The 26642-nt window shown below is 43.4% G+C and overlaps 2 protein-coding genes across 5 annotated transcripts; one reads left to right on the top strand and one right to left on the bottom strand.

Moving 5' to 3' along the window:
* The first annotated feature begins 27 nt into the window (after positions 1 to 27).
* Positions 28 to 10950, top strand: TATDN3 (TatD DNase domain containing 3). Of its 2 annotated transcripts, none has more exons than XM_081000615.1 (10): positions 28 to 160; positions 1528 to 1560; positions 2182 to 2255; positions 3052 to 3136; positions 4832 to 4894; positions 5949 to 6058; positions 6593 to 6648; positions 9222 to 9334; positions 9754 to 9831; positions 10543 to 10950. In XM_081000615.1, exons 1-10 carry the CDS (start codon positions 110 to 112, stop codon positions 10678 to 10680), a joined length of 801 nt encoding a protein of 266 aa, XP_080856741.1. In that variant the 5' UTR covers positions 28 to 109; the 3' UTR covers positions 10681 to 10950. The 2 variants fall into 2 exon arrangements, with proteins under 2 accessions (XP_080856741.1, XP_080856740.1); XM_081000614.1 differs by having other exon boundaries at positions 9751 to 9831.
* A 9361-nt stretch (positions 10951 to 20311) lies between these two features.
* Positions 20312 to 26592, bottom strand: SPATA45 (spermatogenesis associated 45). Of its 3 annotated transcripts, none has more exons than XM_081000638.1 (3): positions 26320 to 26592; positions 23312 to 23595; positions 20312 to 20405 (listed from the first exon to the last, which is right to left on the bottom strand). In XM_081000638.1, exons 1-3 carry the CDS (start codon positions 26346 to 26348, stop codon positions 20386 to 20388), a joined length of 333 nt encoding a protein of 110 aa, XP_080856764.1. In that variant the 5' UTR covers positions 26349 to 26592; the 3' UTR covers positions 20312 to 20385. The 3 variants fall into 3 exon arrangements, with proteins under 3 accessions (XP_080856764.1, XP_080856765.1, XP_080856766.1); XM_081000639.1 differs by having other exon boundaries at positions 23312 to 23592; XM_081000640.1 differs by lacking the exon at positions 26320 to 26592 and adding an exon at positions 25063 to 25165 and having other exon boundaries at positions 23312 to 23592.
* Positions 26593 to 26642: the final 50 nt, after the last annotated feature.

Below are 26642 nucleotides of genomic sequence, written 5' to 3'. Positions count from 1 at the left end.
AAGGCGGGTTGGCTGTGCGCACTTGCGCGCGCGAGAGGGAGCTTCGGCAAAATAGGTCCGGCTGGAAAGCGAAGCCCCCTCGGCGTTCGGTTCCGCGCGCGTCGTCGGGATGGGGGCGGTGGACTGCCTTTGCCACCTCGCCGCGCCCGAGTTCCGAGGGGTGAGTGGGCGGCGCGGTGCGGTTTCCACCCTGCGGTTGGCCGCCGCTTATAATTCCTTCTCCCTCTCATCTCATAAGAGTTGAGATCGAGGACCCATCTGGTCCAGCGACCCATTTCTTACGGTTTCCTACGGTGGCTAACCCCTATAATAATAATAATAATTTTATCATTTATACCCCGCCCCTCTGGCTTGGTTTCCCCAGCTACTCGGGGCGGCTTCCAGCAGAATATAAAAACATAATAAAATGTCAAAAACTTCCAGAATATCTTTGGCGATCACTCGTAGCCGAGTAAGATTGTCTTCCATAAACGCGGTTTTAACAATGAGTCCGTAAGTGACTGTGGAGGCCAATTCTGGATCCATACGTCCTTCCACAGTGGGGACATACCGGTAGGTTTCCCGGTGGGAGTTGATCACGGTGTGGATTTGCCAAGCGTGCCTTCCTCTTAGCACGTTTCTCCCTTTCGTCCTGAGTTCGAGTGTCTTCAAAGTCCATGACACCTTTGGAAAACGCTGTTCTCCAATTGGAGCGCTCGCAGGCCAGTATTTCCCAGTTGTCGGTGTTTATACTACATTTTTTTAGATTTGCCTTGAGACGGTCTTTCACCCTCTTTTGTTGACCAATATAAAAGGATAATAAAACACCAAACGTTACAAACTTCCCTATACACATGCATAAAGTCACATGCTATCTACTACTAGCTTCCTTCAGTATGAATTACTTAATGTCTGACATTAATAAAACATATTTCTTTTCCAGATTGAAAGCAGTAATTTTTTACCAAGTAAAGCTACAATTAACATGCCTCCTCCCCGGGGAGGATGTGCAGGTGAAATAGCTCAGTCGGTAGAGCACGAGACATTCAGGGTCGTGGTTTCAAGCCCCTTGGGGCCTTCTAGCTTTGATTCTATGAAAAGCCCCCTCTCCTTCCGCAGTTATTCATCCCAGCAAGAGCTTGCGGTCAGGGACATCTGAATTTACTTCGGTCCCCGTGTGAAAGGGGATAGAAGTCTCCAGTGCTGATCAGTAAAAATGTAAACAGCTCATCTATGGGCCGATATAACATAAAGCCGGGGGGGGGGAAATCATTTTACTTTTGCAAAATGCACGTGCATTTGTTTGCCCTTATCTGTACCTGAATATATGAATTGAAAAGGAAAAACACCTTAATGAGTAGTTGTAGTAGTAATAGCTTTCCTTCTGTTTGAAAGAAGAGACAGCGGTGGTTTAAATAAGTAACGTTTGACAACTTTTAGGTGCAAAGAGTTATTGAAAAAGAAAGGACACATTTGCCATTTCTACTGCTTTCTCCCCTTCTTTACAAATTATTCTGCTAGCATAATTATATTTTTAATATCTTCTAGGACATTGAAAGTGTATTGGAAGAAGCAAAAAAGGTTTGTAGTTATAGCTATATATTTTTTGCAGTTAAAGTTTTATAGGTAGTAGATCTATAGATTTTGATAGCTCAAGGGCTTAGTTTGTATACTAAGGTAAATTAACTTAAGGAAGTTAATTGAAGGAAAGTTGTCTGTCCCCACCTCTCTTCTGCAATCCTCTGCACCCCCTGAAATCATCTCTGAATGATCAGGACCCCTCCTGAGCAACAGGGAATGAGTTGCTGGGGAAAGAAGATTCTACCAAAATCGAGTTTGGAGCCTAAGATAAGTAAGGAAGTTCATGGAGCCCCCCAGCAGCCCCCACACTCCATCCCACATTGTTCAGGAAGCTCCCCTCCCTTTCTGGAAAGGCTTTTTGAGGGGTTTCAGGTACCTGTAGCAGTTATGAAGGGGATGGAAAACTTTTCTTCCATGAACTTCCTTGAGTTAACTTCTCCTAAAGGCCAAGCCATTTTAAGGTAAACTAAGAAACAGGACGGTAGATATGGGAAATACAGGAAATATAGGAAGGAAGATATGGCAAAATAAGTAATTTCAAACAGATGTGTTTATGATCAGATTGTAAGACTTCTCATTGTTATTGTCAACTCTAGCTAACATTTTTCCACGTTGTTTCAGTGTAAAGTTTTGGCTCTGGTGGTAGTTGCTGAATACACAGAAGATTTTGAAAAAATTATTCAACTTTCAGAAAGGTAACGAAGTTTCTAGTTCTTCAGTCTGTTTCACAAGGTAGAAAATAGTTACAGGCTAGAATCCAAAAAGATGAACAACTTGTTCAGCACATCCAGATACTTTGGATTTTGCTTCTCATATGACAGTTCTGTCATGCTGCATGGTAACTGTTTTTGGTTTAAGTCAAAATTACATTGTGAGATGATGATAATTTTATTATTTGTACCCCACCCATCTGACCGGGTTTCTCCAGACACTCTGGGCAGCTTTCAACAGATATAAAAACATAGTAAAACATCAACCATTAAAAACTTCCCTAAACAGGCCTGCCTTCTGATGTCTTCTAAAAGTCAGATAGTTGTTTATTTCCTTGACATCTGATGGGAGGGCGTTCCACAGGGTGGGCGCCACTACCGAGAAGGCCACCTGCCTGGTTCCCTGCAACTTCACTTCTCACAGTGAAAGAAATGCCAGAAGGCCCTTGGAGCTGGACCTCAGTGCCTGGGCTGAACAATGGGGTTGGAGACACTCCTTCAGAGCTTGTCACTATCTCATAAAATAAACGTCTTCCGGTATTGTTTTATGTGAAAGATGTTATAGTAAATAAAACAATGGTGCTTTAAGAGACATTCACGGTCAGGGTGCAAAATTTGAAAATGCTATTGTTCATAAGCAATCAAAATAGGAGCAATAAAATCTTAGTTGTAGTGTTGATTGGAATAGCAAAAGCTGTTACCTTTTCAGTCCTCTTTCTTTTTTATTTAACCATAATACATGTCTGCCCTTTCCCATTACTTAACACATGTTTGTATCCAGGTACCCAGGATTTGTCTTTCCATGTCTGGGCATCCATCCAGTTCAAAGTAGTCCAACGGGAAACGATCGCAGTGTTACATTAAAGGTGAAATGGCAGCCAGTTACAATTGTAGCAGTTAACAATTTCTGTACTGTTTTTCAGTTTGCCAGGTAAACTTATCTGTTCCTATTGCATGTGGTCTTGCAGCAATAGAGTGGTCACTATTTTTGTATACTGAGCCCCTTCTTCCCTGTCTCCTGCTCTCCCAGAGCAAACTAGAGGTATCCTCAAAGGAGTATCATAGAATCATAGAATCATAGAGTTGGAAGAGACCACAAGGGCCATCGAGTCCAACCCCCGAGTATCAGAAAGAAAATAAAAATTGGTGCTAGGCAAAATAACTTCCCATCCTTGCGTCTAAGCAAGATCTACAACTTAGCTCTCATCAAAGGAGGTTCACATAATTCCAAGGTAGATGCATGACAAGCTTACTTCAGAGCAGGGATGTGTTGTCAAGAGGTGATTTTCAACAGTACCTTGGAGAGCAAACAAGACATGCTTTTCAAAAGTCTGGCTAGAGGTGATGGAGTGTAGTTCAGCAGCATCTGGAGAGGGGAGCACAGGTTCCCTATAATAATTTTCATCGAGGAAACTAGTGTAGGGTACAGTCCAGATAGGAAGCATGCTCCAGGTGGGGGCCTGTACCTGTGTCTTCAAAATAAAAGTAACCAATCTGAAGCATCCTAGTGTGATTAACGGTGCACATAGCCTGCCTCTTAATCATGGATGGGGAATCTGTAGTCTTTCAGGTGTAACAAAATTAAAAAATTCCTTCCAGTAGCACCTTAGAGACCAACTCTTGGTATGAGCTTTTGTGTGCATGCACACTTCTTCAGATACCACACGAAAGCTCATACCAATAACAAACTTAGTTGGTCTCTAAAGTGCTACTGGAAGGAACTTTTTAATTTGTTTCGACTATGGCAGACCAACACGGCTACCTACCTGTAACTCTTTCAGGTGTAGTTAGGCTCTAGCTCCCCACAGCCTCAGCTACCATAGTCTGTGGCCAAGGGTGCTGAGCATTATAGTGCAGCCACATCTGTGGGTAGGTGTAGGGTACAGGTTCGCTGTCCCTGCTCTTAAGTAAACTTACAATGTGTTTAGCTTGGAATGTGCAGCTGAAATCCCATTATCCCTCACCATTGGCTGTTTGGGCTGTGAGTCCAACAACAACCGGAGGGGGCCATGTTGACTATCCCTGCCTTGAATTTATATGCCACAACCCAGATTACGGAGTTTGCCAGGCTGACGTCGCAGACCTAACTTAAACAGGTCAAGGAAAAGGCACTGCGTACAGCAAAATGGCATTGCTTTAGCAATACAGAATTGCAATTAGCAAAGAACAAAACTATGATCCAAGAAAGATGTGTTAAAACATCTGTGGTGTCTTACTTAAATACTGTAGGCCCACAGCTTGCATGGGGGTTACCTTCCAGGGATCATGCCTAAATCCCAAATGGTCCAAAACCCATTGGGTTCAATGGTGGGTGGGATTGCCAAAGTCATTTTCCCCAGAACCCCGTCCCCTTTAAAAAAATTATTTAATTGCCACACATATAAAGCTGAATGCACACAAGTTAAATGTACACAAGTTGCAGGAATGTATGTGGAAAAGTGGGTTATAAAATAGGAATAGGAGAGAGAAACAGTGGTGGGAGGTGAAGCAGACATCTGAGTCCACTGTAATTGTTTGAGGCCTAAGTGTTCATTTCACACTTACACAAGATCTTTGTGCAGGATCTGGACGAAGCATTGCCACTCATAGAACTCTATAAGGACCGCTTGTTGGCTATCGGAGAAGTAAGTAGAATCTTTATAGCCTTTGGTAATCAGCTGCCAAAAGCACTGGGCAGCACAATCCTAAATGTTTTTACTTGCAGGTCCCTAGGATTACAGCTACACAGCACAATCCTCTGCATGTTTACCCAAAAGTAAGTCCCGCTATGCTCAGTACGGCTTATTCTCAGGTAAGTGTGCATAGGACTTCAACCTTAGGCTACACTCCTATGCACATGTAAACTGGGAGTAAATCCAATTGAACTCAGTGGGACTTATTTCTAATTAGGCACTTAGAGGATTGTGTTGGCGGTTCACAAAACAATGTGAAATGCTTGTTGTGTAGATATTTGCATGACGAAAAACCCCACATGTAATTTGTTGAGTATAGAACATGTTCTGGGAAGCTGTGATGGGCTATAGCAGGCTTCCTCATCCTCGGCCCTCTGGATGTTTTTGGCCTACAATTCCCATGACCCCTAGCTAGCAGGACCAGTGGTCAGGGATGATGGGAATTGTAGTCTCAAAACATCTGGAGGGCTAAGGTTGAGGAAGCCTGAGCTATAGTGTTCCAGGAAGTGTGCACACACTGAAATAATGTATATCTGTGTCCATCCTATATAATTATGTTTCATATAAGGATATAAATAATGAAAATAAATATTTTTAACATATGTTATACATGTTGTTTCTTATACCACCCATATATGCAGTTGTCACATGTGATGATCTGCATGTGAGTGGCACAGTTTTTCATACAAGGGAAATATTTTTGATGTAGAAATTGTGTCATGTCAGAAATAGCCCTTTAAACTTTAAGCAAGTTCTTGGCTTTTTTCACAACAGTCAATATATTGGACTGCTGATTAAATGCTTGATTAAGGACCTTGGGTGTTTCACAAAAATAGCAGGTCTTCAAGAATACATTACTTGTTAAGTGTAAACTGCTTTAGGAGACTTTGGGATCGAGTTTGCTTTTATTATTGCTCCTAGCTGAGTGCATTTTGTGCTGATAGACAAAGTAAAACAACAATTTCTAGCAGTGTTTTTGAATTCCCGCCTCCCATTTTTCCTGCAGGTTGGTCTGGATTTCACTCCCAGATTTGCAAGCATTGATGAGCAGAAGGAAGGGCAAAGACAAGTCTTGATCAAGCAGATTCAGCTGGCAAAACAACTAAATTTGCCTTTGTAGGTCTTGTGTATGTTGCAAGAGAGACAATTAGTTTTATTTTTGTGAATGAAAACGTCATTTGACGTGATTGGAATTCAGTTGCTAATTAAACCAGAGCATTGTCTAAAATGCAGTGGTCTAATTAAAATTATTACTGCAGTTTATTGTATTATCTATTCCTCGTATTAATAGAGGAAGTGATTTTGCTGTATTTTCAGGGTTACAGGCTGTGTTGTTGTATAATCTTTGCATAGTTCTTTTGAGATGTTTCCAGGCACTCTGCAAGAACTCTTCCTACCTATTTTGCTTTAAGCAGCAATTCAGTGGACCATCAAAGTGCAATTTATTTGTTTACATAATTTTAATAGTCCTGTTCTGAAGGCTTGGGGTAGATAAAAACAGAGTTAAAAAATGTAACTTGATTCACGCTTAATCGCATAAAAAATGCTAAAACTCCACCCAGGGAAGTGGTTTATCCGGCCATGAAAACCCAGCCCACACTTTTGCTAACAACTCCTGCTGATATCTTTTGTTCTTCTTGTTTATCCTAGAAATGTCCATTCCCGCTCAGCTGGAAGGCCAACCATTAACCTCTTAAAGGAACAAGGTATAATGTTTTGTTTTATTTACATTCATTCGGTTTGTTTAGTTTTCTTGCCAAAATACACAGGGCCTATTCACTGTGGGGGACAGTCAGGTTTTTCCCCTTTGGATGTTAGACCAGAAACAAGAAGCAGACCTGAAATAGGATCATAGAATTGTAGAGTTGGAAGTCCATGCATGACTATGCAGATGTCCCATACAGGGATGCATTCAACATCTTTATCAACGACTTGGATGATGGACTCAAGGGCATCCTGATCAAATTTGCAGATGACACCAAACTGGGAGGGGTGGCTAACACCCCAGAGGACAGGATCACACTTCAAAACGACCTTGACAGATTAGAGAACTGGGCCAAAACAAACAAGATGAATTTTAACAGGGAGAAATGTAAAGTATTGCACTTGGGCAAAAAAAATGAGAGGCACAAATACAAGATGGGTGACACCTGGCTTGAGAGCAGTACATGGGAAAAGGATCTAGGAGTCTTGGTTGACCACAAACTTGACATGAGCCAACAGTGTGACGCGGCAGCTAAAAAAGCCAATGCAATTCTGGGCTGCATCAATAGGAGTATAGCATCTAGATCAAGGGAAGTAATAGTGCCACTGTATTCTGCTCTGGTCAGACCTCACCTGGAGTACTGTGTCCAGTTCTGGGCACCACAGTTCAAGAAGGACACTGACAATCTGGAACGTGTCCAGAGGAGGGCAACCAAAATGGTCAAAGGCCTGGAAACGATGCCTTATGAGGAACGGCTAAGGGAGCTGGGCATGTTTAGCCTGGAGAAGAGGAGGTTAAGGGGTGATATGATAGCCATGTTCAAATATATAAAAGGATGTCACATAGAGGAGGGAGAAAGATTGTTTTCTGCTGCTCCAGAGAAGCGGACACGGAGCAATGGATCCAAACTACAAGAAAGAAGATTCCACCTAAACATTAGGAAGAACTTCCTGACAGTAAGAGCTGTTTGACAGTGGAATTTGCTGCCAAGGAATGTGGTGGAGTCTCCTTCTTTGGAGGTCTTTAAGCAGAGGCTTGACAACCATATGTCAGGAGTGCTCTGATGGTGTTTCCTGCTTGGCAGGGGGTTGGACTCGATGGCCCTTGTGGTCTCTTCCAACTCTATGATTCTATGATTCTAGGGATCAAACCTGCAACCTTGACGTTATCAGCACCACGCTGTAACCAACTGAGCTATTCAGGCTCAGCCAATATTACACATCTGTTTTGGCATAAGATCCAGAGTCTTCTCAATCAGAGGCACAAGCATAGGTTTTTGAAGGCCCTGGGCACTATATTTTAGAAGGAAGTTATCTTTAGATGATGGTATTATTATTATTGTTGTTGTTGTTGTTAATACTATTATTTGACTTACTAGTTGCTTACTCCAAAAAGGTCTGTAAGTAACTGGCAAAGGCTTAAGAGATGAAGACATAGCATAAAACCAGGGGGAAATGCAATAAAGCCATCACAGTGACCCATAAAGCAACCCAGCAAATAGCAGAAACATCATTAGCAGACATTTCATCAATAAGCAGCAGGACACAGTCGGTCAAATGCCTCGGAGAGGATATACATTTTTACCACAGGCCGAAAGGGTGCTAATGGTGTTGGCAGGCAGACCTCGAAAGCATTCCACAAGCTGAGAGCCACAACTAAAAGTGCCCTCTCTCTTATTGCCACCTGTGGCGTTTGCCTGTTCTTTTGAAAATGTCTGTACAGGGGGAGAGAAAGAGTTAATAGGTAGACCAATAGAAAAGCCAGAGGCGGAGCCTACCTGTTTATAAAACGGCTTAGCCCAAGGTTTAGACAGTTGGTTAGTTGGTTGGTTGGGAAAAGGCAGTTGGGAAAGCAGTTGGCAGACAGATGGAAATAGAGAGACAGTTAGTGCAGTTGGTTCTTGTGTGAGGGGAGGTAGAAGAGTTAGAGACAGAATAAAATAAGACTAATAGGATAAAGGGTAACAGAGTTTCGAATGCATTTAAAGTTTATTTGTGTTTGCAATAAACTACAATCTTCATTGTTAACTTAATAACCTGACTGAGACTAAGTGATTTACCGGGGAGGACCTGGTTGGTGGCAGCAGATTAGTGGTGTATGGGTCAATAGTCCGTGAGACGACCGGGGGCTCTGTACGAATGCCACACCACCCTCTGAAGGGGCACCTAGAGGAGGGCCTCAGATGAAGATAGAAGGGTTTGGGTAGGTTTATATTGGGGGCGATGCCCTGAAAGATATCGGAGTCCTAGGCCGTACAGGGCTTTGCAGATCAACACCTGTTCTGCAAAAACGTACTGGCAGCCCGTGCAGCTGGGCCTGCCAGCAGTCAGCTGGCTGCATTTTGGGGTTTGGGTCAGAGTCATGCCAGGCAAGTCAGGAGATCACACAGCCAAATATAACATTACTATATTGTAAAGGGATATAAACCCATTCATAGAGACGCATTCCACAAGTGCGCCTCTAGCTTTTTCTATAGCCCTGTGGAACTTTGGATCACATTCCCTGCCTGGTCTGCGCTTTGATGTTTCTACAGGAAGCAAAAGTTCTTTTCCTGATTTCTGTCGTTCTCCTTAGGTGCTGAAAGGGTGCTGCTCCATGCGTTTGATGGCAAGCCGTCAGTGGCAATGGAAGGGGTGAAGGCTGGGTATTTTTTCTCCATTCCTCCGTCTATTATAAGGAGTGAACAGGTGAGAGTCAAGAAGTCCTGGCTTCTGGCTATAAGGTTCTTTGTTCATATCTCAAATCTGGTGCATGGAGCCAGAAGGATTTTCCACCTCTGCTTTAGCTGATTGATTTCTTTAACCTGTAGGAGATGAGGACACTTACTTTTGAAGCTATTTTGGTTCTCCTGCCACTGAAATAAGGAATGGAAAAGAAGACATTAACAACTGCTTCCAATTATTGGCAATATACAATTTAATAAACAATTTTTTCCCCACTGTCCTCAGAAAAAGCATTTGTATTCAAGCTTTGGCAGTATTAATATTTAATTATTTGGGTAAACTAAACACTTATTTAATCTGTGGACAGTTCAGCTTTTAAAATGTTTATTTTGGCTGCTTAGAGAATGATGATGCTAATTGGTTTCCTTATTTTATTCAAGAAGCAGAAACTTGTGAAACAGTTGCCCCTAGAAAACATTTGCTTAGAAACTGACTCTCCTGCGCTCGGCCCTGAGAAACAGGTAAAGTATCATAGAATCGTAGAATTGTAGAGTTGGAAGGGACCCTGAGGGTCATCTAGTTCAGCCCCAGAACGCAGGAATCTCAGCTAAGCACCCATGACAGATGGCCAGCCAACTTTTGCAACACAGTTTATGAGCACAATCCTGTTTGGGAATAAGTGGCTTGAGATGCCAAGTGATGGTGTGGCAAAACAACTACAGCTGGGAGGAGATCTCAAGAGGTCTTGACAGTGTTGGGAAAGGGCTGGGTAGAGTAAATGGAGGCTTGAGTGCAATAGGCTGACCTACTGGGCCTCAACCTCTGTAAAGGGCTCAGTCATGAATATCATAAAAGGGTCAGTTTCAAAGGTGGATAAAAAGAATGGTGCCGTTAATAAGAGCCAGAGCACAACAAGGTAGCCCAGTCGGTAGAGCATGGGACTCTTAATATCAGAGTCATGGGTTCAAGCCCCACGTAGGGCAAAAGATTTCTGCATTTCAGGGGTTGGTCTAGATGCCCCTTTAATGCTGTATTGTTTTTAATACTCAATTGGGAGCCGCCCAGAGTGGCTGGGGAAACTCAGCTAGATGGGTGGGGTATAAATAATAAATTATTATTATTATTATTATTATCCCTTCCAACTCTACGATTGTACGAGGATTTGAACCTAAACAGAAACTGAGTTGGCCATAGATGTCACTGGAGACCAATGTCACTTATTTGTATTTCAGGTGAGAAATGAACCAAAGAACATCTTCATTGCTGCAGAATACATTGCTAAAATAAAAGGGATTTCAGTGGAAGAAGTTATAGGCATAACAACCCAGAATGCACAGAAACTGTTTCCCAAACTGAATAACTTTCTCTGAATATAACTAATGTTCTGCTGTGCCTTAATATATTTGTGTGAACTGGCTTCAATATATTCATAACTTCACAATTTTTAAGAAGTTATGATGTTCCCTATTGATTGTGTCTGTAAATTGAACCAAATATAGAATGATGCTATGTACAAACTCTCCTTAATTTGACATTGGCACTTTCCTAATAAAAGGACCGTAACCATTGCGTGTTTAAAAAAATGTAACATCTTTCGTTTTCTTTGTGCTTAAAAAACAATAAAAATTAATTTATCTTGATTGGTTTTTTTATAGGCATTTATCTTATTTGTATGTCTTCCCTTTCTCCATGGAGTTCTTTGCGTCTTAGTTCTGGCTATATAAAAGGGGAATGTTGATGTCCTATTTACCTCACAGGAATGCGTGAAGAACAAATTAGTAGAAGACTGTAGCGTAGGAGGGATAAACGTTATGCTTGGGAGTGGAATGTGGCCCTCGAGGCATCTCTTTCTGGCCCTTGAGACACCCTACAGGCCACTCCCCTCACTGGCCCTGCTTGCATCGTGGACCTTTTGAGCATTGGCCTAGCTGGAATGTGTCCTTGAGTTCTCATAATGCTTTCTCCTCGTCTTTTTAATGGTGGTGACTCTTACACACACCCTTCTACAGTGCTACCCCACTAAAAATGCGGGGGCTTTGCAGGTATCCAGTTGGAACCCCAAAATGATGGACATAGGAAGCTGCTTTAATACCCAATCAGACTAGGTAAAAGGTAAAGGACCCCTGGACGGTTATGTCCAGTCAAAGGCGACTATGGAGTTGCAGCGCTCATCTCGCTTTCAGGCTGAGGGAGCTGGTGTCTGTCCACAGACAGCTTTCCAGGTCATGTGGACAACATGACTAAACCACTTATGGCACAACAGAACACCATGACGGAAACCAGAGCACACGGAAACTCTGTTTTCCTCTCCGCTGCAGCAGAACCTATTTCTCTACTTGCACTGGCGTGCTTTTGAACTGCTAGGTTGTCAAGAGCTGGAATAGAGCAACAGGAGCTCAACCCGTCATGGGGATTTGAACCACCGACCTTCTGATCAGCAAGCCCAAGAGGCTCAGTGGTTTAGACCACAGCGCCACCCATGTCCCTTTCAGACTATTTGCCCATTTTGTCCATATATTGTCTACTCTGACAAGCAAGGTGACCTTTACTGAGGAGAGGCCTGCTTGATCAGACCAAAGGGTGAGTCCCAGCTAGATCTACACGCTGTTCTCCCAGGAACCTGTCTATGCCTCCTACCTGATCCTTGGAGAAGACAGAAATTGGACATCAGCCCCTTTGCATGCAACACATGTGCTCTGCTACTGAGCAATGGACCGTCACCCGATGTGACCCGAGAGCTTGGAGTAATTATCCCACTGGATGTAAGCCTGTGTAGCTATTTCAACCTTGTTCATCATTTCAAACAGCTACATACTCTGCCTGCTAATTTCATCAGATGGATTAGCCTCTCTTACTTGTCTATCTTTTTTTTTTATTTCTGGGGGGTGAAATATTGCCTTTTCCCCGTTTTAATAAGCTGAGCAGGCATGCACCGCTTCTGACTCCTATTTCTTTCAGCTCAGGGAATGATCTACTGAGGGAAGATGTGAGAGTAAATGTGAAGGTGAAAAACTTGACCACTCTTACCTATCTTTGGTCCAACCCAGGGGCGAGGAGATTGTGGACCTCCCTAGGCTGTTGGGAGTCCAGTTCCCATCATCCCTAACTACTGTCCACACTGGTTCAGGGGGTGATGGGAGCTAGGAGTCCTGCAACATCGGGAGGGCCACAGGTTCCACATGCCTGTTGTGAAATTCGTGTGAGAGCCACATTCCTGTGATAACTGTCCTCTTGCTTGCAGCGCTGAAATTAAATAAGATGGGGAAGCAGAGACCGTTTTTCTAGCAACCTGGGGCTAAGCAGGAGTTGTTGCTGGCCAGGCGTGAGGAGAGGAGAACGCTGCCAGATTCATGTTCCTTCCAGCAAACTCCATGACCTCCCTTTACCTCAGCAGCTGCTGTGGGATCAAAGGGGTAAGGAAGCCAACTTCTTCCTGCTTCCCTGCTCTCCTGTGGGGAGGAAGAAAAGAGGGAAGCAGCGTGTGTTTGTGTATGCGCAGGCGCGCACACACACAGATATTGGAGAGTAATTTGTTTCAGCCTGAAGCTGTGCCATTAGCCCTCTCCATTAATATAACAAGTTAAGGTAGTTTGGAAAGGATTTGAAGCACAGATTGCTCTCAGACGGTGTGGGGCATCTGCCATAAAACATGGGAGCAGATGGTAAAAGGCAATCTGAGGTAAAAAAATTAATGTGCACCTAATGCATATATTTATATATATTTTCTGCCACCCTCGGCTCCTTAGGGAGCAAGGGTGGGATATAAATTCAATAAAGAAAATTTAAAAAGAATATATGATAACTCATTTATTGAGCAGCCCCTCCTGATTTGTTTACTGGGAGATAAGGCAATGTTGTTGGCTATTCAGTTAGCATGAGTAACATGCCTTACATACTTATTTCATAAAATCTACACCGCTTGATGGTTGTTTTTTTAAAAAAAAAAAACCCTCAAAGCAGTTTACAAAGACAATAAAACAACCAAATCATCAGGTAAAACTGTTAAAAGCAACTATTTAAAGCATTTTTATATTTTAAAAAACCAGCAATAAACTAAAAGCAGATTAAAACATAAATCCACATTTTCCATGTTTTGTTTTGTTAAACAAAAATGTGTTTTATAGGCACCAGAAAGAGTACAGTGAAGGGTTTGTGTGGGCTTCTGGCGTCTGTATGGTGCCTGTCAAATTTTAGGCACTTTATAAATGATTAATAAAATGCACTTGCTTTCCACTGTATGGACATGTATGAAATCAAGATATATATTCCTTTATAGGCACTCAGAGGGGAATAACAAGTCTAGCTCATTTCTTTTCTAAGACAGAACTGGGTGCCCTGTGTATGCATCCCTAACAGTGCTTTAGAATACAAATAACCTCCAGGTTGTTTTTCAAATCAATCACAGTTCCAGAAAGACATAGCGGTCAAAGAAGCTAAAAGATGTCTGCTATGCTGAAAGAATGGACGTGTTAAAGTAGAGACAAGCAGGGCTGGGTTGGCAAACAGCCAAAGCTGAAGTAGAGAGAGTTTTTATTGTTCCAAGTACAGTAACCTGCTTTTCCAGCTCCTCCCCAGGGAAGTTTATTCTAATAATTAGGGGAAAATATTCTAATTACTATGTGAGAACATGCATCGCTACTGCTTTTGGGGGCAGTGGGCCCATATATAATTTTGAAAAAGTGCCGTGGGCACCAGCCACAAAATGGCTGTTATGGGGGTGAGGCCTAACACAATATGGCTGTTGTGGAAAGTGTGGCCTAACACAAAATGGCAGTGGTAGTTGGTGCCATTTGGGACTGGCAGAGGGCAGGGTGACCCAACACTTAGGGGAGCTGGAGCCAAAGACAGCCAGAGCCAACTCATTCTAGTTTTGTTCACATCCTCCTCCCTACAAGGGCAACACTGTGGCTAAGAAACTAAAAACTGAGCCCTGGACTGGATGCAAGTATGTTATGTTATGTTGTTATGTTGACAATTTAATATTAGTCTTTGTTAAATCTGATGGCAGTTAGCTTTAGCTTCCATTGGGGGTCTTAGATTTTTAGGATTATACAGGTGTTGTGGGATTTTGTTTGCTTTTTATCGCCTGTGCTGTTTTGAATTGCTTGCATTTTGCTGATATTTGCATGCTTGAATGTTTGTTTTACATTCTGGAGGTTTGTTGCTTGTGGTGAGTGACAAGCAATACATAAATACCATATTTTTCGCTCTATAACACACACTCGACCATAACACACACATAGTTTTTAGAGGGGGAAAATCCGTAGGCATGCCACCCATAGGCATTCCCTCCATAACACGCACAGACATTTCCCCTTACTTTTTAGGAGGAAAAAAGTGAGTGTTATGGTGCAAAAAATACGGTAATTGGCTATAAGGATTTCTGCCTGTTTCAGAACCTTCAACATAGCTGTTACAAAGGTCTTTTAAGGCTTTGAGGTCTAGTAAGGTTTTGCTTGCCTTGGCTGGAACTTGCTGTTCAACACATGAGAAGCATGATAATAATTTGATCACTATTGCAAGTGAAGAATGTTTTGATTTCTTTGCTACTGTGATATTTTTGGCTTAACTGCCATGCGGTTAATCAAGGCACATATGCCATCTCTTTACCTTAATGTCTTTGTGAATTTCAAGAAAAAAATATTTGTTGAGATGATATGCCATGAAATTAACCCTCTGAAACAACATCTCCTAAACTTTGAAGCCATCCCATTCTTAGGGAAACATTCTTTTCTCATACAAACATGGATTCTTCACCTCTATCACCAAGTCTCTAGCAGATAATTTTCTAGAAATTCACCCAATGTTTTAGGATTGGGGTTGAGCTGAATGTCTTCTCAGGATCCCTGCTAGCCCAATAATTTTATCATTGTAAGAGGAGGATCTGCAAAAGAGAGGGACTGTTAAAATGGTCAAACCAGTTTAGAAGCCCTGGACAAGTCTGTCAAGTGTCCTCTTTGTTTTTGTAAATAAACACAATGCTGCTAAACACCAAAAACATTTCCAGTGACTCCTTCCAAAGGAAACCAAACCGGAATAACTGCAGCACCCCTGGACCATCTTATTGCTCTGAGAACTGAGGTGAACATTAACAGCAGCATCGCAAGTGTTTCCAATGATCACTCCAAAATATGAATCAAATCCCACATTACTGCATTTTAAGCCACATAACAGTCTGCATTTGTCTAGCGTTGACACCACCTATTCAGTGGAAAATCTCTGTGTGTGAATTAACTTTCTCCATTCTAAGTTACTCTGTTGGACCAGCTTTTAAGAGAAACAAAGGGAACTTTAACTAGCAACTTGATCTCCAAATTGCTTTCTGGCAGGATATAAATGGGGCTTCTGTCAAGAAAAGCAATGACAGCTGGCACCTCTGAACTTCATTGTTTTAACAAAACTCAACATTTTCTTGTGGCTGGGTTCCACACACACCTCTCAGTTCAGATCAAATGTGTTTTGTTTTCAGGAGCAGAAATCAGTGGTACTGTCAGGGCAGCAGTCCGTAGGCTAAGCAGAAAGGCCTCAAACACAGCAGGCCTGTAACACATTTCCCCCCTCAAAGAATCCTGTAAACTTGAAACTCTTAACGTGCTCAGAGCCACTCTGTTGTTTCATTTTACCTGTATGCCTTTTGCACCTGGTACATCTTGGAGGTTTAGAAAAAACAAACCCCAAAGCAGATCCAAAAAACCTGAGGTCTGCCCACCCTGGTAACCATACTAACTTAGCTTACTGAATTTTAAGCAGATCTGTGTGGTAAACATTGAACTAAGCCTGTCTGCGCTTGCAACTGGCCAGAGACAAGAAGTATCACAAAACTGAATCAGTTTGGCTGAGATAATAATAATAATAATAATAATAATAATAATAATAATAAATTTTATTTATATCCCGCCCTCCCCAGCCAAAGCCGGGCTCAGGGCGGCTAACAACAATACTTTATGTCTCCTCTGTCTCTCTCTGTGCACTTAATTTTACATTTATTACAGACACCATATTGCTGCCAGTGTTCCTTTGTAGTAAAAAAAAGAGGGAGTCAGCAAAACCATTTACCTACTGACAAAATTCTGTCCTTGCCCAGTCAAGGATCTCAAACTATGTCAACCTCAGGCTGCTGTGGCACCTTAGAGTAGACCAGCACTAGATATGCGTGAGCTGAGCCAGCTATGTAATTTTATTTTCTATTAATTTTGATCTTGCTTTTGTATTGCATATATTTTAACTCCATGTGTGCTCATCTGATCACTTAGGTCTGTGGAACTGGCACTTTTACAAGTGTTTGTACCCCACTTGCAATAAATTGGTCCTTCAGCCCAATCTTTGGAACTCCTTGCCCATTGATATTAGGCAGGTACCTTCGTTGTATTGTTGGAAGGTACCCCCGCAATGCAGGAATATTCAGCTGTCCCATACGGGGATCAAACCTGCAACCTTGGCGTTATCGGCACCATGCTCTAACCAACTGAGCCATCACTGTTACATTTCAGCAAGCCTACCCAGGCATGTATAATGGTTTATAAATTACTTGTTTTTTAAATATTTTTTAACAAGTTTGTTTGTTTGTTACCCACCCTTTATCCTAAGTTCCCAGGGTGAGTTACAGCATTAAAAGACAATATAAAAACAATTTTAAACAACTTGCAACCAAGAAAATGAGGTGTGTCCTAAAAACATAATCTCAAATGTCAAAATGTATGACAACTTGTTATGTAACCAAATGTTATCTAACTTGTTTTTGTTTGCTTTTATCTGTATTTTTTAATAAATAGTTTAGGTTGTCTTTTGCAAACCTCTTAGCAGCCTACTGTTTGAGTGTTATATAAGTAAATAATGAAGTATAGTAGTATCATTTTATCATATTTAACTTAACATGTAATGAATTGCTGTTCTAAATGCATTGCTTTATTGTGATAATTACTTGATGTTTATTCTGAGCAGCTTTGGGCACGATGGAAAAGCAGCTTACAAGGAAACTACATTAACCACTGGTGCTTGACTGGGTCTAAAGTGAATGTAACATCAGTGAATAATCTAGGGCAGCCTTATATCTGGTGCTATTGTGAACTACAACTCCCATCAAGCCAAACATAACTAATGATCAGGGATGATGGGAGTTGTAGTCCACAATACCTTGGAGGAATTAAGTTGGCCACCCCGATCCAGGCATTTTAACGTCATCTGGGGTGAAAAGTAGTAAGAGTTGGTCTGTGTTTAGAACAGGGGGTGCCAACATTTTTGGACATTTTGAATTTTGGGGGAGTGCTGGGGGCACCAGCCACAAAATAACTCCTCTAGGGAGGCATGTGGCATAACCCAAAATTAGATAGACAGCCATCCTCAACAACTTTACACTCCCCATATGTCAGCTACATTCTCCAGGTCCTGATTGTAGAGATTTGCACAACACTGATTTTACACAAACAAGCACAGATGTTGTTGCTGTCTTAATAGGGAGGGAACATTCCTCACTACCAGGAAAAATATACAAAGCGGCCACATGACACCCACTCTCATTTCACAGAAACCAGTTAGTGTCATGAGGCTGACAGAGAAATGCTGGGTTTCTGCAGGTCAGGAAAAGGCTGGAGGCTTGAAATGCAACTGACTTCTATTCACAGAAAGTAACACAGCGGGGCCTCTGTGGCTCGACTCCTTCAGCTTGAGACATTGTTGGAAAACTGACCTCTGGCCCTGCCTTTCCCCTCTAGCCTCTTATTCTGGAGATCTCCCCAACAGATGGTGACTGCAACGTGGAGATGGGCCTGTCTGGCCCTTTGCTTGGCAACATGCAGGGCTCTCCTGGAGCCGGGTTGTGAGAGGAGGAGAGCAGGAGGACTGAGACTGCGCTGCTGCGCGATGGCAGGTGTACCTTCCGATTCCTCCCTGTGTCTGTGCTCACACTGAAATGCTCAGCCTCCAGCCTTGCCTTGGAAAGGCCTTCATCTTCTGACCACCACCACCCTGATCACTCCAACCTCCTGCTGCTACCACCTCCCAGCTCATCCCTCCCCCAGTCTCCTCCCTGATGTCCCACCACTAGGACCACAGAGTGTCATGGTCCGGTTCACAGGTGATCGAAGTCCCGGCTGGCGACGTCAGGACCAGGGACAAGATGGCGGGGTGGGAGCAGGAACAGGAGTTCAGAAGCCAGGAGTCAGGAAGCCAAGAGTCCAAGGGTCAGAGAGCCGGGAGTCATGAAGTCAAGGGTCCGAGGGTCAGGAAGCAAGGAGTCATGAAGTCAAGGGTCCAAGGATCAAGAAGCAAGGAGTCACAAAGTCAGGGGTTCAAGAGCCCAAGGCAGGAAACGTGTTGCTGTGGCAAAGAGCCAAAGGGAAATGCTAACCTTATACCCTTCCCAGCTCTTGCCACCAGGTGCTGTGAGTTACCAATCGGCCTCACCTGTGTGGCCGCACCTTGCCTCTTCAGAACAAACTTAGAAAGGCTCCAGTCCTGCAAAGTCCTACTGGTCACAAGGCCTGGCTCCTGCACGCACTCCTGACATGGAGTCTAAGTCCTCATCTTCCCTGTCCTCCCTGGGGAGCTCCTGGGCGGGAGGCTCCTACCACTCCTCCTCATCCAGCCAGTTCCTGACAGAAGGCAACTGCACGTTTTGCCTCATAACTTTCTTCCAAGGCAGGCTAGAGATGTACTTTCCCCCTCCCTCAATGAAAGCTCAATGTCTTGGGCACCTGCTCAGGGGTTCCAGTGAAAGCCTTTGGAGGTGCCATGGTGCACAGCTGATCTACTCTGGAAAGCAATAATAGGAAAAATAACATCTTCTTACATAACAGATCTGGGCACCTTCTGTTTTATTCAGAGTGGCATCTGCTGACTTTGGGGACCAAGCTGCATTTTCATTCCTTTTTTTTATATTTTTTGCTCTGCTGTCTCAGTTAAGGCAGAATAAAATGTGTTCAGCTTCCTTTTACGCAGATCTGTCTAGCAGCAGCTCATGGGCCATGTCTGCTCTAAGGTAATGTCATCTGGTCCTTGGCAGCCCTGTCCAATTTTAGTTAAGGTATGGCACTTTTTTTGTTGAGGAAGCTTCCTTATATTAAGTCAGACCAGGTATAGGCAACCTTCAGGCCCCCAGATGTTTTGGACTACAATTCCCATCATCCCTGACCACAGGTCCTGTTAGCTAGGGATCATGGGAGTTGTAGGCCAAAACATCTGGAGGGCCGAAGGTTGCCTGAGTCAGACCCATGGTCCATCAAGCTCAGGTTGTCAAAAATGATTGGCAGCAGCTCTGTGGGGTTTTGAGAAGGGGTCTTCCCTAGCCCTCCTTGGAGATGGCAGAGATTGAACCCAGAGCCTTCTGCATGCAAAGCAGATGTTCTTCTGCTGAACTGCAGCTCCCTTCTTGCAATTTTGAGAGCAGTAAGAATAAAGTATTACAGTTGTCCCATGTTTTAATATTATGTAACTGTCATGTAACTCTGTTAAACCACAGAGCCTAGGACCTGCCGATCAGAAGGCCGGCGGTTTGAATCCCTGCAATGGGGTGAGCTCCCATTGCTCGGTCCCTGCTCCTGCCAACCTAGCAGTTCGAAAGCACGTCAAAGTGCAAGTAGATAAATAGGTACCGCTCCGGCGGGAAGGTAAACGGTGTTTCTGTGCGCTGCTCTGGTTCGCCAGAAGCGGCTTAGTCATGCTGGCCACATGATTGGGAAGTTGTATGCCGGCTCCCTCGGCCAATAAAGCGAGATGAGCGTCGTAACCCCAGAGTTGGTCATGACTGGACCTAATGGTCAGGGGTCCCTTTACCTTTTTTAAACTGTCTTTAATTATTTGATTACTGAAACGACAAACACAAAATGTTCTCTTAAATAGTGCATTAGATACAAGCCAAGTGTGTTAAATTTATTTCTTAATCACTTAGTCTGGACCAAGGAAATAGATACAATTTTTAAAATAAAAAAACCCTACTGGCATATTTTACATAACTTATTTTCAAACTATTTAATTTTTTGGTAACCAATTTAATTCAAACACAGACAGTATTATAATTGTTTATTTGCTCCTGAGAAATGCCCAGCAATGTCCAGGAGAAGCAGCCTTTGAGGAGCACGTCATCCAAAGATGGCATGGCCTGCAAGATACAAAGTAAAGAAGCATAAAACAGAATCAGTAGGAGCCGACAACTTTCTTAGAACCATTTGGTGAAAGCAAGAGTAGCCGATGTGGTGCTGTCTAGATGTTGTGGACTACGTGCTCCAACAGCCTCAGTCAATATAGCCAATGATCAGGGATGATGGGAGTTTTAGTCCACAACATCTGTAGGGCACCATCTTGGCTAACTTTTGAGCTAAATCAACAAGCTCTCTACAGATGTTCAAGAATTGGAATAAAGCAACATGTGAGGGAGAGCAGCCTGCCAGCTCCACCTTCCCCAACCCGTCAAACAGCTGGACAGCTACTGTCTGAAGTGGGAAGCTCCCAGCATGATGTGACCTGTACTGGTAAGAGCCATTGTGGTGTAGTGGTTAGAGTGCTGGTCTAGGACCTGGGAGACCAGGGTAAGCTGCTTTTCAGAAAATGCAAACTGAACCAACATTCTGCCCTATCCCAGCAGTCTCTGGCCACTATGATTCAAAATTCACACTTCTATAAATGTTGTGATCTAGTTCTCCAACTAATTTTAAAAAAGAATTAGGTGAAAATGTGTATAAAAATGCATATAAGTGAAAAATTACACAAAAAGTTAGGAAAAGTTGCTTGCAAAAATGTGTAAAAACTGCAAACAGAAATGTGCTTATTGGGAGAAAATTGCACTATATTGCTGCTGAATTTTCATGGATAATTTTATTTATTTGTTCATGGAAGTTGCTGCAGAAATTTGGAGAACCAAATGTAAGTTTCAAAAGACTAGAAAGCAAAACTGACAAGAGGGATCTATCTCTAACCTTGAGAGAATTTTTCAGACCAAATTGTTTAACTCTACTTGAGTGTCCTTTCTCCCAGTCTTAAAAGTTAATCATGCACGGAACTGTGGGCCAGGCAAGATAAGGCAAAAAGCTAAATAAATAAGCGTTGCCTTTCTCCTCATTGTTTTGCAAGCAGCATCTAAAATAAATTCAGTGGTGATGATGTAACACCTGTTCTGCTGCTTCAGCCCGTACTCAACATCAGTTTTCTGTTTTGTTTTACAAGGAATTAGTTGGTGGCTGAGTCAGTGATCAATCCCCAGTACCTGTTTGCATTAGCAAAGCTCAGTCATGAAATATGCCCACCAATTCTAAACAAGAATGTCTCTTAGCTGATTGTCTTTTGCTTACTATTGAGCAATAATAACCAGTCTCCACATGGAGTGGGGGTGGGCAGATGGGCTTGGGAAATATGCCCTCAGAGGAATACACTTCTTGAACAGCCCCCAACCCCTCTTTGTCACTGTTTGTATAGTCATTCTATTTACTCCCTTCTTCCAAAGGAAACCAAACCCAGGTAAGCACTGTGTGTACCCCTGAAAGTTTTCACCACTTTGGGGGAGTGAGGCAAGCATAACTCTACAACATAGGGAAGCAATGCAGCTGAATTGCACCTCAGGAGAAAGAAAGATAATGCCATACTTTTCAGGCAGAAGAAAATGTCATGCTGGGTAAAGGAGAATGGAACAGAAGAGATGGGAGTTAAGAACACAAGAGGCAGGATGGACAGAGAGTGAGCAGTAGGCCCATTGCAAACTAAGGGGCTAACTCATGCACACAAATTTTTGCAAAGCACATGATATCAATCACATAAAAATCCCTTAAAACAGGAGGGAAATATGGGCTGGTATTTTGACAAGGACGTCACCATGCAGATGCTATGAAAAATTGCATCCATGTGCACACCTAATCCATGATAAACTGTTGTGCGAAACTGCCCCTCCTTACTCCTCCAAAGTTGATGCGTAGAGAGGGGTGGAATTACAGATTCCTACAGTTTAACATTTACTTGCAATGTAATATATTGTTATGTGTTGGTGACAGACCTTTTAATCCCTGTACCCTGTACACATGACCCAGAAAAACTGTCTGCAGACAAACGTCGGCTCCATCGGCCAGTAAAGCGAGATGAGCACCGCAACCCCAGAGTCGTTCGCGACTGGACTTAACTGTCAGGGGGCCTTTACCTTGTGAACTTTACCTCGGTCTAAGAATGGAATCCGAACAGTGAAAGGGCACTGGCGGCGGGAGGCCTCATTAGGGAAAGTGTGCCTCAGTTTAAGAACCGTTTTGGCTTAAGAATGGACTTCCAGAACGGATTAAGTTCGTAAACCGAGGTACCACCGTATTAAAAACATGATAAAACATTAAACATTAAAACTTCCCTAAACAGGGCTGCCTTCAGATGTGTTCTAAAAGTCAGGTAGTTGCTTATTTCCTTCACATCTGATGGGAGGGCATTCCACAGGGCGGGCACCACTACCAGGAAGGCCCTCTGTCTGGTTCCCTGTAACCTCTCTTCTCACAGTGAGGGAACCGCCAGAAGGCCCTTGGAGCTGGAGCTCAGTGTTTGGGCTGAACAATGGGGGTGGAGACGCTCCTTCAGGTACACTGGGCAGAGACTATGTGCCAGCCAGTAAATGGGTGGATCTCCACCCCAGGTTCTGGATGGCTAGCCAAAGACAACACCAGAGTTTCAGGGAGGGAGTTTCAGGATTGCAGTGGGCATGGTGTAAGCTGGAGGAAAGTTAATTGCAGTTTGCAAGTGGTGCCAAACTGGAGAAAGGTGGGAGTCAGGGCACAATGTGGGCTGACAGTTTGAATCCAAGATAGAATCCAAGGGAGAAACAGAACCCTCTTGTACTGTAACACTGGAAGCCCCTTCATCATAGGTACAGGTTGTATAGATGTGTAAATAAACCATATATCATAAAGACACTTCCGTCTCCGCTGTTCCTCATTGTCCAAAAGGAAACACAAACCTGGGGTAAAGAGTGCCTGGAACTCCCTATAATCTCTGCTGTGGAGATTGGCAATATTGTGTGTCACAATATATTACAAATTAGCTTACTTTTTTCCGGGAAATGCCTCTTTTCCTTATTTTCAGGAGGGCCTATTGTTATCCAGGAGGCCCTGTCACTGATGTACTCATGCTTCACTATTTTAAAAATCTCTGCCGAATTGCGGTTAGAAAAGGGATAATGTCTCCTCTGAGGCCTGAGCCAGGCCGTTTCGGACTTTCCTTCCAACCAGCATCCAGGGTCCCTCAACTTGTTATATTCAATCAAGAGCTTTTTCTCATCTTCGGCCATTTTGGTCAATTGGAACTTCTCTTTATCCCGAGATGAAGTCCTGCTTTTAAAAGCAGAGCAAAAATATAAGCAAGCCTCAGTAACTTCAAATGCTTTTAGTCCATGTGAAAGCAGGACACCTTAGCCCTGCTCAGTTGCTATAGGAATGAAACCTAAGATACAGTTGTGCAACAGAAGATGGTACAATTGGCTCTTTTCCTCTGCCCCCATGCTGATCAGTACTACTATTTCTGGGATCAAATAATAAGGATGCTTTAAAACTCGTGTCCAGGGGCCACCTTCCCCTGTGTGAACCTTCTGAGGGCCGCATGCTAGAGGTGGGTGGGACCAGAGGCAAAAAGTGGTTGGAGCGATGATACTCCCACACCCCTCTCTGTCTTCCGTTCAAGCAAGCAAGAGGCATTATCTGAGTTTAAGGTCCCATATCAGCCAGGCAAAAACATTAAAGGAGAGTGCGCTTGTGGAAGGGGCCTGGGGAGACTCCCAAGGGCCAGACAGCCTAGCCAGTGATCAGGGACAATGGGAGTTGTAGTCCACAACATCTGTAGGGCACCCTGTTGGCTACCTTTGGGTTAAATCCATCATCTAATACAGAGGTTCCCAAACTTGTTTGGCCTACCTCCCACCTTTTCAGAAAAAATATATATTTAGCACCCCCCAACTCAGTCTGATCTGCCCCAGGGGCAGGGCTGGTGCCACAGCCAGCCTGCCATTGGCCAAATAGGCAAGCTGTGATCTACTTCCCAGGCCTGGGAAGCTGAAAAGGGTTCACCCAAGCCCAGGAAAACCCCTCACCTGCACCAGAACCACAAGATCCAGGGGAGGCATTGTTGCCATCCCGCAACAGTGCCCGACCTGGTAGTAAGCATTATTACACAACAAACTTTTTTTTTTTTTAAATTCTCTTATTTATGCTTCCTCTGCCCTCTTATTTTTATTCAATGCCCCCCAATTGCACCTGAGGCTACCAACTGCCCCCCTGGATCATTCTAACACCCCCCCAGGGGGCGGCATCACCCACTTTGGGAAACACAGATCTAATATGACAGGGATAAATAATTCTTGCAGATGATGTATCTAAGTTGTGAAGTAGGCTAGAAATGAACTCTCTAAAAAAAAAGGTTCTTGGCCATCCAACTCATGAAGGGGTGCTGGAAATGCTCCTTGTTCGAAGCACCATTTGATTTATAGCTGATTTGTGATAGAAATGATAATTTGGATGCAGCTTAGGTCTCCAGAACAGCCTTTCCCAAGCTGGTGCCCTCCAGATGTTTTGGACTGCATTTCCCATCAGTCCTGCCAGCAAAGACAGCAGCCAAGAATGATGGGAAGTGTAGTTCAAAACCGGGGAGGGCTGTTCTGGCAAACCACGGTCAGCATGCCAATCTTGATTAGGTCGTTGCTTCTTAGATTACGTGTCTTGCCAGAAAGTACTCCTATATTCTTCCCAATATGGTGGAACTAGAGGTGGAGGCCTCCTATACCAGCTCAACCTTTAAGCAACACATACCCTGCCGTGCTCTGATTTCCTAAGAGATTATTGCGTGGGACTGCCAACTTAGATCTCCTGATGGACAAACAGGGACTGTTTAGAACTTCAGGAAGTTCCGTAGATGCTTAGCAACTGGCAATTCAAAGAATCAGCGGTCGCCTTCTGTGCCAGCTTTTAAAGCTTGCTGAAAACTTTTCTGTGCTGCCAGGCCTATGTAGGCAATTAAGAGCTCATCCCCCACAATGGTCTATTCATGTTTGTTTTTAATTTCTTTTTGCTTTAAACTTATTTTTAACTTACGTTATGTTATTGTTTGGTTTTATGTTTTCATATTCTTGTAAGCATCATATATTTTTATGATACAGTGGTATATAAATATTTATAAATAAACAAATCATGACTAAATTAGCAATAAGGCTTCCGTTTGCTTTTCCAACCTTGTTGTCTTAAAATTTCTTTGGCAAGGAAGAGGTCTTTGTAGTTGCTGCAAAGCCTAGATCTTGCAGATAAGAGTGTGAGGTTTCTCTGAACCTAGTGATACAGTATACTGTACAATAAAACATGGACAAACTGGATAAGATACAATTTTACCTTCCAACTCTCTGCATAGTATCCCCTCTAGTGCAACATGTAGCTTTAGAGGAATGATTTAGGTCAGGCATGGGTGGCATAAGTTGTGTATCTTGTGCACTGAACCATTTGGGTCCAGGAGACCTTGGGGACTGCCTGAACCCTTATAGATCAGCTCAATCGCAGAGATCATCTGGAGGAGGACTGTTATTCCCTCCTCCATGTTACAGAGGCATGACTGGCCTCAGTTTAGTGTCGCTGGTCCTGTGCTGTAGAACATACTACCAGCAGATATTCAGCAGATATTCACTTTTGAACATCTCTTGAAGACATTTTATGCCCAAAGCCCTTTGCAGTTTAACATCTTACTGAGTACCCAGTCCTCTTAACGATGGTTTTGTACATCTTTTGACGGGTTTTTTTATATTACTGCCCTGATATTTCATGGAGAAGGGTTAGAGACACCCCCTACCCTCAAATGCCTGAGCCGTGATCTTAAGCAAGGGTGCTTCTAGCCAAGAGAAGAAAAAGCCAGAAAATGCAGTCACAGATCTCTCACACCACGTTTAATCCGGTTCTTCTGAACCCGTGTTTCCCTGCGCCTAAAATGACACACTACCTACTTTCTGTCTCTTTCCTCCATCCACCCATCCTGGAAAAAACAACAACAGTGCAGTGCAAATGCACATTTCACACAGCACCTACCCCGTGGCAATACAAAAACAATGAGTCATCTTCTCTGTGGACAGTTTAATTTTGTTTTTGGATCCGTCTTACTGCACCCTCTGATTTCCAGGAGCTGCCCGGGTGTCTCTGTAGCATCCTTCTTCTGTCACTACATGCAAGGCACGAAAGGGTGCGCGGAGAATGGCAAGGGTGGGTGCGTGGGGGAAGAAACCTCTCTTGCGCCGGACGAGGGCCTGAGAAAGGCGAGGATCCCAGCAACCCCCTCGGGGAGGGATCAGTAGAGAGCTCCACGTGGCCCCCAGTGACATGGAAGAGGCGCACAAGCCTCGGACGGATGGAGA

This window comes from Podarcis pityusensis (assembly GCF_964106645.2).
Source record: "Podarcis pityusensis genome assembly, chromosome: 3".
Lineage (NCBI taxonomy): Eukaryota > Metazoa > Chordata > Lepidosauria > Squamata > Lacertidae > Podarcis > Podarcis pityusensis.
The sequence above is the reverse complement of the archived record's forward strand: the minus strand, read 5'-3'. Positions and strand labels throughout refer to the sequence as shown.